Source organism: Rhinoderma darwinii, chromosome 3 (assembly GCF_050947455.1).
Source record: "Rhinoderma darwinii isolate aRhiDar2 chromosome 3, aRhiDar2.hap1, whole genome shotgun sequence".
NCBI lineage: Eukaryota > Metazoa > Chordata > Amphibia > Anura > Rhinodermatidae > Rhinoderma > Rhinoderma darwinii.
Window position 1 is genome coordinate 194,242,232 of NC_134689.1, and position 13,252 is coordinate 194,255,483.

Sequence of the window (13,252 nt, forward strand, 5' to 3'; positions counted from 1 at the left end):
GACGTGATTTTTGCGAAGTTTTTTCCGTAGACAATGCAGGTTTCATTTTTTATCGTTTTTATACACACCTTTTTTGCTATTTTAGAATTTTTATTCATAAAGTTTGAAAATAATAGTAAAAAAATAAGCTTTTTTACGTTTGAGCTATTTGTTTTTGGTAATAACATAGTTTTACCCTAAAATAGACCTTTTATTTGTGATCGCCATTGTCTACCGTAAATTTTTATATATTACATGTCTATATTAGGGTAATTGGGTGTGGGCCAACGTTACAACAATGATTGGCGGGGGGAACGTTTTTTTTGGGGGTGGGTATTTTATGTGTATTTATTATTTACATTTTTTTTGCACTTTACTTTATTATTTTTTTATTACTATGGTCTGTCCCCCAAAGGTCAAAGAAGACCTTTGGGGAACTTTATATATTTTTTTTCTTTCTTTTACACCATGTTTTTCCACTGTAACTGGAGCTGCACAGCAGCCCCAGTTACAGGGGAAATCAGCCCTCTCATAGTGACGATTGTCACTAATAGGGCTGTGCTGGGTCTAGTAAGACCCAGCAACAGTCTGCCACTAACGGCACATGTCACATGATCACTGTGAGGAATAGAGACAGCGCCGCTGCTGCTGTCTCTAGTCCTGTACACAGCGCGCATTCAGCGCTGTGTACAAGTGATCAGAGAAGACAGAAGCAGTGAAAGCTGCCTCTATCCTCTCCTCAGGGTCCCCGGCAGTCACTGACAGCCGGAGACCCGACATTCAGCTGCCCGATCGCGCGGGCAGCAAGTTAAAACTCGAGCCGTAGAAAGTCTATGGCTCGGGTTTTAAGGACCCTGACCGCTGGCCGTAAAAATACAGCCAGCGGTCAGGAACCAGTTAATGGCAGAGCGGGGAGATACCTCCCTGCTCTGCCGTAGTGTTCAGTGGCGTCCCGCTGTAGCAGCCATAGCGGCTGCTAGTGGAGCCTCCGGCCATGGTGAGGGCCCGTGCCGGCTGGCGACACGGGCCCCCTCATGCCGCGGGCCCGTAGCAGCCGCTACTGCTGCTACGGCGGTAGTTACGCCACTGCAGACAAGCACTATTCACAGTTTTGTTGTACTTGTAGTACTGTGACTTCTTAGAATACCTGATTAGTAAAGATGTAGCCAAGTTTATCTTGACTCTGATAACTTGCTGCAGCGTGACATCATACAACAAAAGCCATTAAAAAAGTATCGTTAAAGTTTCCTGACACTGTGTATTTAATGCGTTAAAAGTCAAGATAAAGATGGCTATATCTGTAGGTTTAGTTAGTTTGCATGTGCTTATGTTGATACCGTGGCTACGCTGGTACTTGCAGCGCGCTTCGCCTCACTGTCAGTGAATGGAAAGCTCTGATAGATGGGAAGCTGTGACTGTTTGCAAATGTGCAGCCCCGGAACCTGTGGATATGATGCTGCAATCCCAGCAGTTCACTGAGCTTTATTTCAATTCAATTATTGCCAACAATACTAGATGTAGCAAATGCTTTTTTCATAAGTAGATGGTGTCTTATTTAAATCAGTCTCAGTCCTCTAACACACTATATTAGTACTGGACGCGTTTCGAAGCGTGAAATCCGCTTCTTCCTCAGCATACGTTACCCATAGGCTCCCATGTTAAAGAAACGTATACTGCACAGTACACTTTTTTTGTGGGATGCCTCAGTATTGAAAAACACAGCCGACTACACTTTTCAATAATAGGTAAAAAAAAAAAGTATACTGGTACATACCACTTGAACATATGTATGTCAAAAAGACACTCTTTTGGGATATTTTGAGTAAATGGGACCCTATGGATACATTTGAAATATGTGCCAAGAGCATACCTGGCGCATTTACTAAACGTAAAGCAAAAATTTTATGTAAACACAGCCTCACCTCTATATTTATTGCTACGCAGAGGAAAATCATATCCTTTCAATATCCAGTCACACAAATCCAGATCCGGATTTAAGTATAAAAAAGTACTTTGGAAATATCAGTTGACAAGAAAATGTATGAAATCTGCCCATTTGTATGATAAAAGACTTTTTGACACTTGAAAATCTGGATTTGTGTCAATCCATTTTTTTATTTGTAGGGATATGTGTTGGTGGAATTATCTAGGATATAATATTTGATTTACTGTATATCGATATGTGAGGGGTATTTATGCTTGTAATGTGTACCTAGCCCTATTACATCAATGAGCCTAAGGCCGGATTTACACGAACGCGATATACGTCCGTGCAACGCGCGTGATTTTCACGCGCCTCGCATGGACCTATGTTAGTCTATGGGGTAGTGCAGACTGTCAGTGATTTTTGCGCAGCGTGAGTCCGCTGCGTAAAACTCACGACATGTCCTATATTTCTGTGTTTTTTGCACATCACGCACCCATTGAAGTCAATGGGTGCGTAAAAATTACGCGCAGCACACGGAAGCACTTCCGTGGGACGCGCGTGATTCGCGCAACAGCAGTCAAAAGTATGAATGAAAACAGAAAAGCACCACATGCTTTTCTGTTTACAAACATCCAAACAGAGTGTCATAATGATGGCGGCTGCGCAAAAATCATGCAGCTGCGCATCATATGGTGATGACACACGGAGCTGTTAAGTGCCTTTTGCGCACGCAAAACGCACACGCTCGTGTAAATCCGCCCTAAAACATATTGTGAGGACATAGGAAAATCAGCTGATTGTATTTTGGGTTAAATTCTGATGATTCTTACTAATTTTGTAAACTGTATGACGGTAGAGGGTGACATCGTTATAACTATAAATTGCCCATATTATGTGAATGTGTTTATTTTAATATTTTGTGTATAGTTTCTGGAGGAAAAGTTACTCCAATATAATATAAAAATGATAGGACATGGTTTAATTATTCTAAGGTTAGGAACACACACAGCGTAACCACTGCAGATTTTCAGATTCATTGCGGAAAATACGCAGCGTTTTACAGTGAGGCCGGATTTACACGAGCGTGTGCATTTTGCGCACGCAAAAAACGTGGCGTTTTGCGCGCGCAAAGGTACATAACAGCTCCGTGTGTCAGCAGCGTATGATGCGTGGCTGTGTGATTTTCGCGCAGCCGCAACCGCCATCATTATGACACTCTGTTTGTATGTTTGTAAACAGAAAAGCACATGGTGCAAAGCACGTGGTGCTTTTCTGTTTTCATTCATACTTTTTACTGCTGTTGCGCGAATCACGCACGTCACACAGAATGAGTGCTTCAATGAGTGCGTGATGCACGAAAAACGCATAAATATAGGACATGTCGTGAGTTTTACGCAGCGGACACTTGCCCCATTGACTAGCACAGTATATAACCGATAAAAGAAAAAAAGCAACAGAAATCTGCATAACCAAAAGTCCAGGACAAGTCGCACATGTGAATATGTGTGGACAAATAGGTCGATTTCAGGGTGTAAAACCCTAACAGCATCAGAAATGCAATAGAAAACCAAAAAAGAAGAATTGACGCTGAAGAACTGAGAAGTAGAAGTTATACAAAAAGAATACTTTATTGACAATGGTAACACACTATAAAAAGAATCCAAAAAACCACAGTAAAAACAGGGATCTTTGGCTGATGCATATAGTCAAACCATGTGGCTATGCAAGAGACTAGTACAAAAAGTGCATGTGCGTCTTGGGAAAGGGTAACAGATGTATATATGCGTCCGTTGAATGGCAGTCTATGCAAGAAGTAGTTCAATGAAATACGTGTATAAGTATGCAATATGATAGACTACATAGAAGTGGGTCAGATGGTTTAGAAGTAGCAAGACAACGGATGGAGCAGCACGAGTGCTACTTGACATATGAGGTACAAAGGAACGAAAACATGCAGGACAAAGTACATGAGAAAGTAAATGAAAATATTATTCAAAGAGTCAAATAAGGTCTCACATACCCATGGTAGTTGAACAAGGTAAGTGCAGCCAAAGTCCACCCCAACGCGCGTTTCGGCGCTAATGCCCAGACGAAGTTATACTTACTATGCGACACATCCCTCCGACATCATGACGTCAGACGCTCTGCGGCCCTGGGATGACGTTTCATCCCATGTGACCTCTGCAGCCTGTGATTAGCTGCAGCGGTCACATGGGATGAAACGTCATCCCAGGAGGACGGCCAGGAGGAAGAAAGAAGCACAGACTCATTGGTAAGTAGTTCCGTTTTTCGCGGCAGATTCGCAAAATACGCAGCATCTGCTATTTGTCGTGGGTTTTACTTCCCCCATTGAATTCAATGGGGAAATCCTGCAACAAATGAGCAGCGTTTACACAAATACAAATGTTATGCTGCGGAATAAAACTGTGCACCACATGTCAATTTCTAAATGTTTTCTTCCGCTCAGCATTTACGCAGCGTGTGGATGAGATTTGTTCTATCTCATCCACTCTGCTGCTACTGAATTATGCTGCGGATTTCCGTAACAAAATCTGTTGCGGAAAAGCCGCAGTATATACGCTACGCTACGACCCTAAAAATTGTGATAATAATCTTAAAGTAGATTACTATAATATAAAGTCATTCAAATGTACAACATGCCTATGTATCCGCATATATCTGCAGGGGCACATTTTGTAAACACTCAGAACGGCAGTCATTGTGTTAATAGAGTCTATTCATTAGCACAGAACAGCTTGACAAGTTTTGTCTTTTGTACAAGGACATGGTATTTTGCTGTCACTCTGGGAATACCTAGCTTACAGGTAATGTGTGTCAAAGGTAAACTGTGAAAAGCTGAAGTATAGAACAGTGAGAGTTTGCATAGCGTGAAGAAGTGGTTCTACAGTTTATTTACTACAGTTACGTGATTTACTGAAATATTAACATTTTTATGTGTTTCTCCGATAAGCAAGCTTTTAGTTATTGTTCACACTTTGCTTTCAGCATTTTTAGAGCCAGAAGAACAGGGAATTTCCCACTACGCTAGTCATGTGTCATATAATTGCTTCCGCAATTACAGCTACTATGTGGTCACAGAACGTACTGTGTGTAGCCTTTTAATAGCCATCATCATTTGTTCACACAGAAACATCATGAATAGGCTCTTGTGTAGGAATGTCTGGGGTGAAATGTCTTAATCAGTCCTGTAATCCTCCTGTAAGAAGATGTGGATGTTATAGCTTTATAACTGTAATAAAAGCTCAGTATAACTTGGTTATCAACTAAATACAAAAATACAAAGAATCTGTATGGCTGGATTCACACGAGGTCATTACGTCCGTAATGGACGGACGTATTTCGGCCGCAAGTCTCGGACCAAAAACACTGCAGGGAGCCGGGCTCCTAGCATCATAGTTATGTACGATGCTAGGAGTCCCTGCCTCGCTGCCGGACAACTGTCCCGTACTGTAATCATGTTTTCAGTACGGGACAGTAGTTCCACGGAGAGGCAGGGACTCCTAGCATCGTACATAACTATGATGCTAGGAGCCCGGCTCCCTGCAGTGTGTTCGGTCCGGGACTTGCGGCCGAAATACGTCCGTCCATTACGGACCGAACATGCTCGTGTGAATCCAGCCTATATGTGAATTCTCACTGACTAGACTACTTACTACGGAACCTTTCTTCAAATTTGATGAAGGTTATTATTTCTACGATGAAAGAACATGACAACGTAGCAGCAAATTATCTGTGGTAAATTTTAAAGATATGTGTGATACAGTTCCTGAATATATATAGAAGTGCTTAAGCGCATTCCGACCGTTAATATAGTTCCATTTTGCAGAATAATATATTTTTGTGAATTTCTATATCACAGACCTCCTGCCTCTCTAAGACTCTGCAGTTATCGCAACTGCCTGAAGTAAAGTGTTATTATACCCAAAATGCGGCTTCAACTAAAAATATATTTTGCTTAGTTGCATCGTAACAAACATTCAGTGCTCTCTCTACCTTTCGACTACAATTTCGGACTCATGTTAGAGGGTCACGCGCACTAATAGATCATGGAGACGTGTTGTCGTCTACCCATTCAGTATCACAGACTAAAACTTCCATGCTAGTCACTAATGGATGTTGTGGTTCATTTGCTGTTTTGTTTTTTTTCGATTGGTGAACTTGGTCTGATGCGCAGCATACAGTGGAGTTTGTTACCATATTTTTAAAGCGGTCTCAGCATTTGATACAGTTGTATGCATAGCCACGGTAAAATGCAACAACACCATTTTCAGGATGTGTCTGATATGGATTTCAAATACACTCATGTGCATGCAACCTAACTCCTATCTCCTGCTCAAGGGCGTACACAAGTAGGGGTATAAGGTTAAGACCTCCCCTTTGTGCGCCAGTCTCACTTCAATGCATCCCGACAGGTGGCAGCACACCAGCTCTATGGATGTGTATGGATGTACACTATCCGGCCAAAATTTAGTCAATTTGTGAGGTCAGACACTGATGTTGGCGAGAAGTCTGGCTTACAATTAACATTCTAATTCACCTCAAAGCTGTTGGATGGGGATGAAATGAAGGCTCTGTGCAGGCCACTCGAGTTCCCACATATCAACATCCTCAAATCATGTCTCTATGGACATCGCTTTGTACTACACAGGGGCACAGTCATGATGGAGTACGAAAGGGTCTTCCCCAGACTGTTGCCACAAAGTTGGAAGCATTTAGTACAATTGTCTAAAATGTCTTTGTATGGCTATGTTCACATCTCGTTTTTAATGTACGTTTTGACGTGATAAAAGTGTCAAAACATGTAGTACAGCGTGTATATTGATCTCTATGGGCAGGACGAATGCCCTAATGGCGAAGTTTGTGCATACGTTTTGTGTTCTTACGTTCTATCTTTTTTTTTTTACATTTCCTGAACAGCGTAGTTTAGTACGCTTTTCAGTCCTCTTCCAAAACGTATATCACACGTATACGTTTTTCTTTGTATTGAAGTCAATGGTGACGTTTGGCCTTTTTCATACATAAAACGTATACGTTTTTGTCACCATATATGGGAAATCTTGACTTTATAAAGTCTGATTTATCTCAAGAACAAAAAAATTTATACGTTTCAGAAGTAAGAACGGAGACAAACCTATACCACAAACACGAGCACAAAAAGACATGTAAAATTATCCTATGCTGTAAAATTAACATTTCCCATTCACTGAAAATAGAGAAATAACAAGGAAATAACAGGAACAAAATGCTTTATAGGTTAGTATATCTGTATAAAATTGGCTGATAATATCGGGCAATAGCTTATCTGCTCACCGTTTGAAGTTGGCACAATCTCTGTTAGGTTATGTATAAAGAGAAATGCTGCATTCAACCTACAGAGATCTTGACCTATAGCAGGAATAAAGGCACAAAACGTCCTATTTGTAAAAATGATATATATCTTTATCAAAAATTCACAATATTGTATTTTAATCGATAGCGTACTATACAGAGATCATAGGGAAACGTATTCCTCAGACAGTACCTAGCTGGCGACGCAGTGAAAAGTGCATCAAGGTGATTTTCTTTTGAGATAGATCAAGTCCAATATGTCTAAGGGTACGAATATTTTCGTTTCACTACTTTGCTTTTCCTATACGCTAGCAGCCAGTTATTGGTGTTAGTCACACTATGTTTAGCTATGTAATAGGGGTATTTTTAATAGCCTATGTATTTCTAGGAGCTGACCGCTGTAATGGTGTCTGAGTGTGAACATTTTTGCTTATAATCGCTGTTTGATGCAAAGTTGCGTGAAGGTGGTTGTATGTATGTCAAAGATAGGGATTTTGCAAATACCCTCACTTTTTTTATTTTATATAAAGTGAGTTTTGGGAACCACAAAGATGTATACCACCAATTTTTACTGATTTTATTAAGGAAGTAGGGAGAAAGGGAAAGAGTTGTGGCTCCTATGTGAAATTGAGAATAGTAAAAATAACTTTATTGACTAATTAGTTTAAAAAAATTTTTTTTTTTTTTACAATTGTCCAATGTAGGTCAGACTTAATTACAGTACAGATGACCCATTGTTCTGCACTATGAGAGCAAAATTTGCCTACTATATAGCTAACTATCTATTGCTATTGTCATACAACAAACATTGTCATTCAAAATGTTTGTTGTATGACAATAGCAATAGATAGTTAACTATATAGTAGGCAAATTTTGCTCTCATAGTGCAGAACAATGGGTCATCTGTACTGTAATTAATTATGACCTACATTGGACAATTGTAAAAAAAAAATAATAATTTTTAAACTAATTAGTCAATAAAGTTTATTATTTTTACTATTCTCAATTTCACATAGGAGCCACAACTCTTTCCCTTTCTCCCTACTTCCTTAATAAAATCGGTGGTTGTATGTAGAAATTATTACGTTGTATTTTTATACTGTGCACTCAAAAAAAAATCATTTTGCTAGCATAGTAGCTGTTTGCTACTTTTAAAACATTTGTGGATGGCCAAATATTGCATGGCCTATGTTTCAGCGTTTTTTGAGAGCACAAGCTACTATTGATCTAGACGCTTGTGGTATATGTGAACTTTCCACACTTTGGTCTATTATTTTCACATTGTTTTGTGTGTAAACCTCTGCTCATACATTAGTTTAGGCGCAAATGTATGTATTAATGCATTTTTTTCGAAAAAGAAGAACAATTCCTGTTTGTCATAAAGGTACTCAACAGCAAATTATAGACAACTGCAATCGTCAGGTTGTCTGTTTTCTGGAAATATATAGGGTTTGCGGTGCGCTCACTTTTCAAGGTTTATAATCCCTGTATTTTATAGGTTGTTACTTTTTTAAATCTCCAGGCTAAAAACAGATCCAATACTAGTGATTTTATGAAGATATGTGCATGTAGACTTAGGCATATGTGGTATGTATAAAAAATAAATTGTTACGCATTTTTTATGAAAAATTACACTTTGACACAAAGATGCATGATAGTGTCTGTGTGGCATTTTAGAAAATACATAGGTATGGGAGTTTAGTATGATTTTTATTAAGTAATTTAGATTTTATTTGTACATGGATATATCCTAAATGTAAGATAGATGCGGATCCCATCTCTGGGATCCACACCTATCTCTAGAACGGGGCTCTAAAAGGGACCCACAGGATATGCCATAAATGTCAGATAGATGTGAGTCCCACCTCTGGGACCTACACATATCTCTAGAACGGGGCCCCCTAAACCCCGTTTTACCTTTTTCTGCTGCAACTGCCTCCTGGCCACTTCCTGACTATATGGTCATGAGTACGAAAACAGCGTAGCTCGTTGTCGGTGAGCTATGCTGTTTCCATAAGTCCCATAGAACTGAATGGTAGTTATGAAGACAGCGTAGCTCGCATTTTACGCTGTTTTTGTAACTGCCATTCACTACTATGGGAGTTATGGAAACAGTGTAGCTCAGTGGTTTTCGTAACTCCTGACCATATAGTCAGGAAGTGTCCGGGAGGCAGTTGCAGCAGAAAAGGGTAGAACAGAGTTTAGAGTGCCCCATTGTAGAGATATGTGCGGTCCCAGGGGTGGAACCTGCATCTATCTGACATTTATGGCATATCCTGTGAGCCCCGTTTAGGGGGCCCCGTTCTAGAGATAGATGTCCACCTCTGGGACACACACCTATCTGAGAGTTATGACATATCCTGTGGATATAAAGCCAAAACGAGAGAAAAGGAAGCAGCACAAGTCCAGAGTTCTGGTGTGGTGCACGCTGTCAGGCCAGGCAAACCTACTCTGGCATAATGCAAATTCCAAAAGAAGTAGTGGGAAAACAGCACACGTCTCCAAATCTTCAAAAAGGTTTTATTGTCAAAACATCTTACGGCAAACAGGCAACGTTTCGACCCATAGTGAGTCGGTATGTTCGGCACCTAGGGTATATTCACACGCAGTGACCAAAAATTTCTGAAAATACGGAGCTGTTTTCAGGCGAAAACAGCTCCTGATTTTCAGACGTTTTTGTAGCAACGTTTTTCGTGGCGTATTTTACGAACGTTATTGGAGCTGTTTTTCAATGGTGTCAATGAAAAACATCTCCAAAAACGTCCCAAGAAGTGACATGCACTTCTTTTTCGCGGGCGTCTTTTTACACACCCTATTTTGACAGCGTCTCGTAAAATTACACCTCGTGGGAACAGAACACCGTAAAACCCATTGCAAGCAATGGGCAGATGTTTGTAGGTGTAATGGGGCCGTTTTTTCAGGCGTAATTCGAGGAGTAAAACGCCCGAATTACATCTGGAAACACTGCGTGTGAACATACCCTAACTCTGGCATACCCCTTTTGGAAAAACAAACAAACTGTACTCTACATGGGTATCATGTGATAGGAAAGGTTTAATCAAGACTGTTTGCAAAGTAGCTTTTTTTTTCAGTTTAAATGCATTGAAGCAATATAAAACGGTTGTAAAGGTGCACATAGCCATAAAGTCTTTGGCTATCTTATTTTGGTTAGAGATGAACAGAAATGTCTTTTTATTATATATGCAATTCAAAAAGTTGTAACATGATTAAAGCAGACCAATCTTATATGATATATTTGCATGTATAATAGATCCCATAGTTTATAAGGCGTGTCATTTAATATTTCTCCAGAGTACCATCAAAAGAAGAGCCAAAAGAAAAGTTTATTGAAATTAAAAGTGAGACACTTCACAGAAAAAGGTAAGTATACGACTTAATCTAGCATTATTATAGATATGGTTGCTTAAAGAGTTTATCCAGTCACTTAAAATTCATGGCTGATCAGCTGTTTTGAAAGGGGTACTTGCTCACTGTGAATCTCTGACACGCATTTAGCGGCAATTACAGGTATTGCAGCCTTCTTCTCCCATTGAAGTGAATGCGTGTCGAGAGTCACAGTGAGCAAGTTGAAATGAAGGGGAAGCAGCGTTCGTATGCGCAGCATTCCCTTCAAAACAGCTGATCGACGGGGGGTCCCGGAAATCTGACCCCAACCATCAGCTATTCATGGCCTATCCTTAGGATAGGTCATCATTTTTTTAGAGACTGGATAACCCCTTTAAAGAGGACCTGTCACTAGGTTATATAAGTTGAAATGGTTTACTGACCTGAATAGCACGGACTCCCTACTTCCAGCACTGTTTTTTTTCCTGCACCTTCGTTCCAGAGATATAGCCCACTGTTGTGTTGGCTCGATATATGGTCATTTGCTGTAGTTAGCCAACAGGGCGTGAACAACCCTCAAGCTGACTCACACTGATTGGTCAGCATCAGAGGCAGGAAAGCTAGCTCCACCCCGTTGGCTAACTACAGCAATTAGCATAGAGGGAGCCAACTCAACAGTGGGCCATAACCATGGAACGGGGGGGGGGGGGGTGCAGGGAAGAAAAAACTGCGCTGGAATCAGGGAGACAGCGCTTTTCACATCAGTTAACCATTTTAGATTATGTGACCTCATGACTGGTCCTCTTTAAAGGGGTTCTCTGGGATATATCTTATTTTATAAAGCCTTCTTGTTCTCGAAAAAAAAAATAGAGAGTTTTCAATACAATGTTAGTAAAATAAAACATAAAAACCTCTCTCCCTCCCTCCCTCAGACACCGACATAACTGAGTGCAGTCAGAAGTGCTCTTCCATAAATTTATGCCCCAGTCTGTGCAATGTAGGGGACACCTGTACATTGCACAGATAGGCTTTTTGTTGTGGCTGAGTCTTTCCCCCGCTGCCGCCGTATCACATATGGCTAAATTAAAAAAGATATATCCCAGAGAACCCCTTTAACAAGCAAAAAAAGGGGGGGGGGAAGACCCAGAACAAAATATAATAGATGTGTACAATGATGTGAAATATATTATATATACATTTATAACAAAAAAATATTGTGTATGAAAATGACTGCATCAAAAAAGGGACTAATCAGATCATTTGCTAATCTGCAAGAAACATTTAACTGTAATTTAATATTGCTATGGGTCAGGGCGGATTCAAGCTTTTGGGCTGCCTGAGGCAAAAATTTAAATGGTGCCCCCCAGATTTTGATTGACATCTCCCTGGCTGTTCTACATCACTTATCAGCCTCCTCCAAATCTTGGAGACAGGCTATTGCCTTGTACTCCCCTAGCATGCGCGGAGCAGTGATGAAGCCGGGCAGTGTACACCTCGCTGTATGGTGCATGGCCATGGAGTACAAGGCAATGGCGCATCCGATAAAGTTGGAGAAGCTGCTAGTGATCTATAACAGCCAGGGGGTGTCAATCAAGCATGGAAAGGTGGGTTTGGAGGCAGGACTATGTGACTCTTCAGGATAGGGGCACCGCCCCATGACCCTTTAAAGAGTAATTAGCATATAGTGTGCGCCATTTTAACAGTTGATTTTATAGATTTTGCTGCATCTGAAAAAAAAACATACAGGGGAAAGTTTGGAAATATTGTTAGGTCACGTATTACTGCATGGTGGCAGTTCAAGGGGTTAAATCTACCTTTCAGGTTCCCAATAAATATATAATAAATTGAAAACTATTCCATCTGCCCTGCAATTTTGTTATTATAAATATATCCTATATAAATCCAGAACCAAACTCATACATATATACAGTATCAGAACTAAACTTGATACATATATACAGTATGAGAACCAAGCTCAGTACATGAATACAACACCAGAACCAAGCTCAGTACATAACTACAGCACCAGAACCAAGCTCAGTATATATATACAGCACTAGAACGACATTCAGCCCCCTGTAGACAGTGCCCCACATAAAGCCCCCCTGTAGAGAGTGCCCCACATATAGCCCCCCCTGTTGATAGTGCCCCCTGTAGATAGTGCCTCACATAAACCCCTCCTGTAGATAGTGCCCCACATATAGCCCCCCTGTAGATAGTGCCCCACATATAGCCCACCTGTAGATAGTGCCCCACATATAGCCCCCCTATAGATGGTGCCCCACATATAGCCCCCTGTAGATAGTGCCCCACATATAGCCCCTTCTATAGATAACGCCCACATATTGCCCTCCTGTAGATATTGCCCACATATGAAAAACGCGAGTACTTGCAAAAACGTCTGAAATTCAGGAACTGTTTTCGCCTGAAAACAGCTCCGTATTTTCAGACGTATTTTGCATTTGCGTGTGAACATACCCTAAGGGTATGTGGTTTCAAGCATATTTCGGGGCAATTACGCCTCGAAAAACGACTGAAAAAACGGAAGCTGAACGCCTACAAACATCTGCCCTTTGAAATCAATGGGAAAAACAGCATTTAGTTCATCCGGGGCATCTTTTTACACCTCTGTTTTAAAAAACGGAGCGTAAA

At 40.7% G+C, this 13,252-nt stretch overlaps 1 protein-coding gene across 1 annotated transcript in view; it reads left to right on the plus strand.

Moving 5' to 3' along the window:
- IL17REL (interleukin 17 receptor E like) overlaps positions 1-11,195 on the plus strand; it is a 199,303-nt gene extending 188,108 nt beyond the window's left edge. Inside the window, exons 16-17 of the mRNA XM_075859407.1 lie at positions 10,568-10,636; positions 11,152-11,195. Of these exons, the coding sequence (XP_075715522.1) occupies positions 10,568-10,636; positions 11,152-11,195 (113 nt within the window). The remainder of the gene's footprint in view (positions 1-10,567; positions 10,637-11,151) is intronic.
- Positions 11,196-13,252: the final 2,057 nt, after the last annotated feature.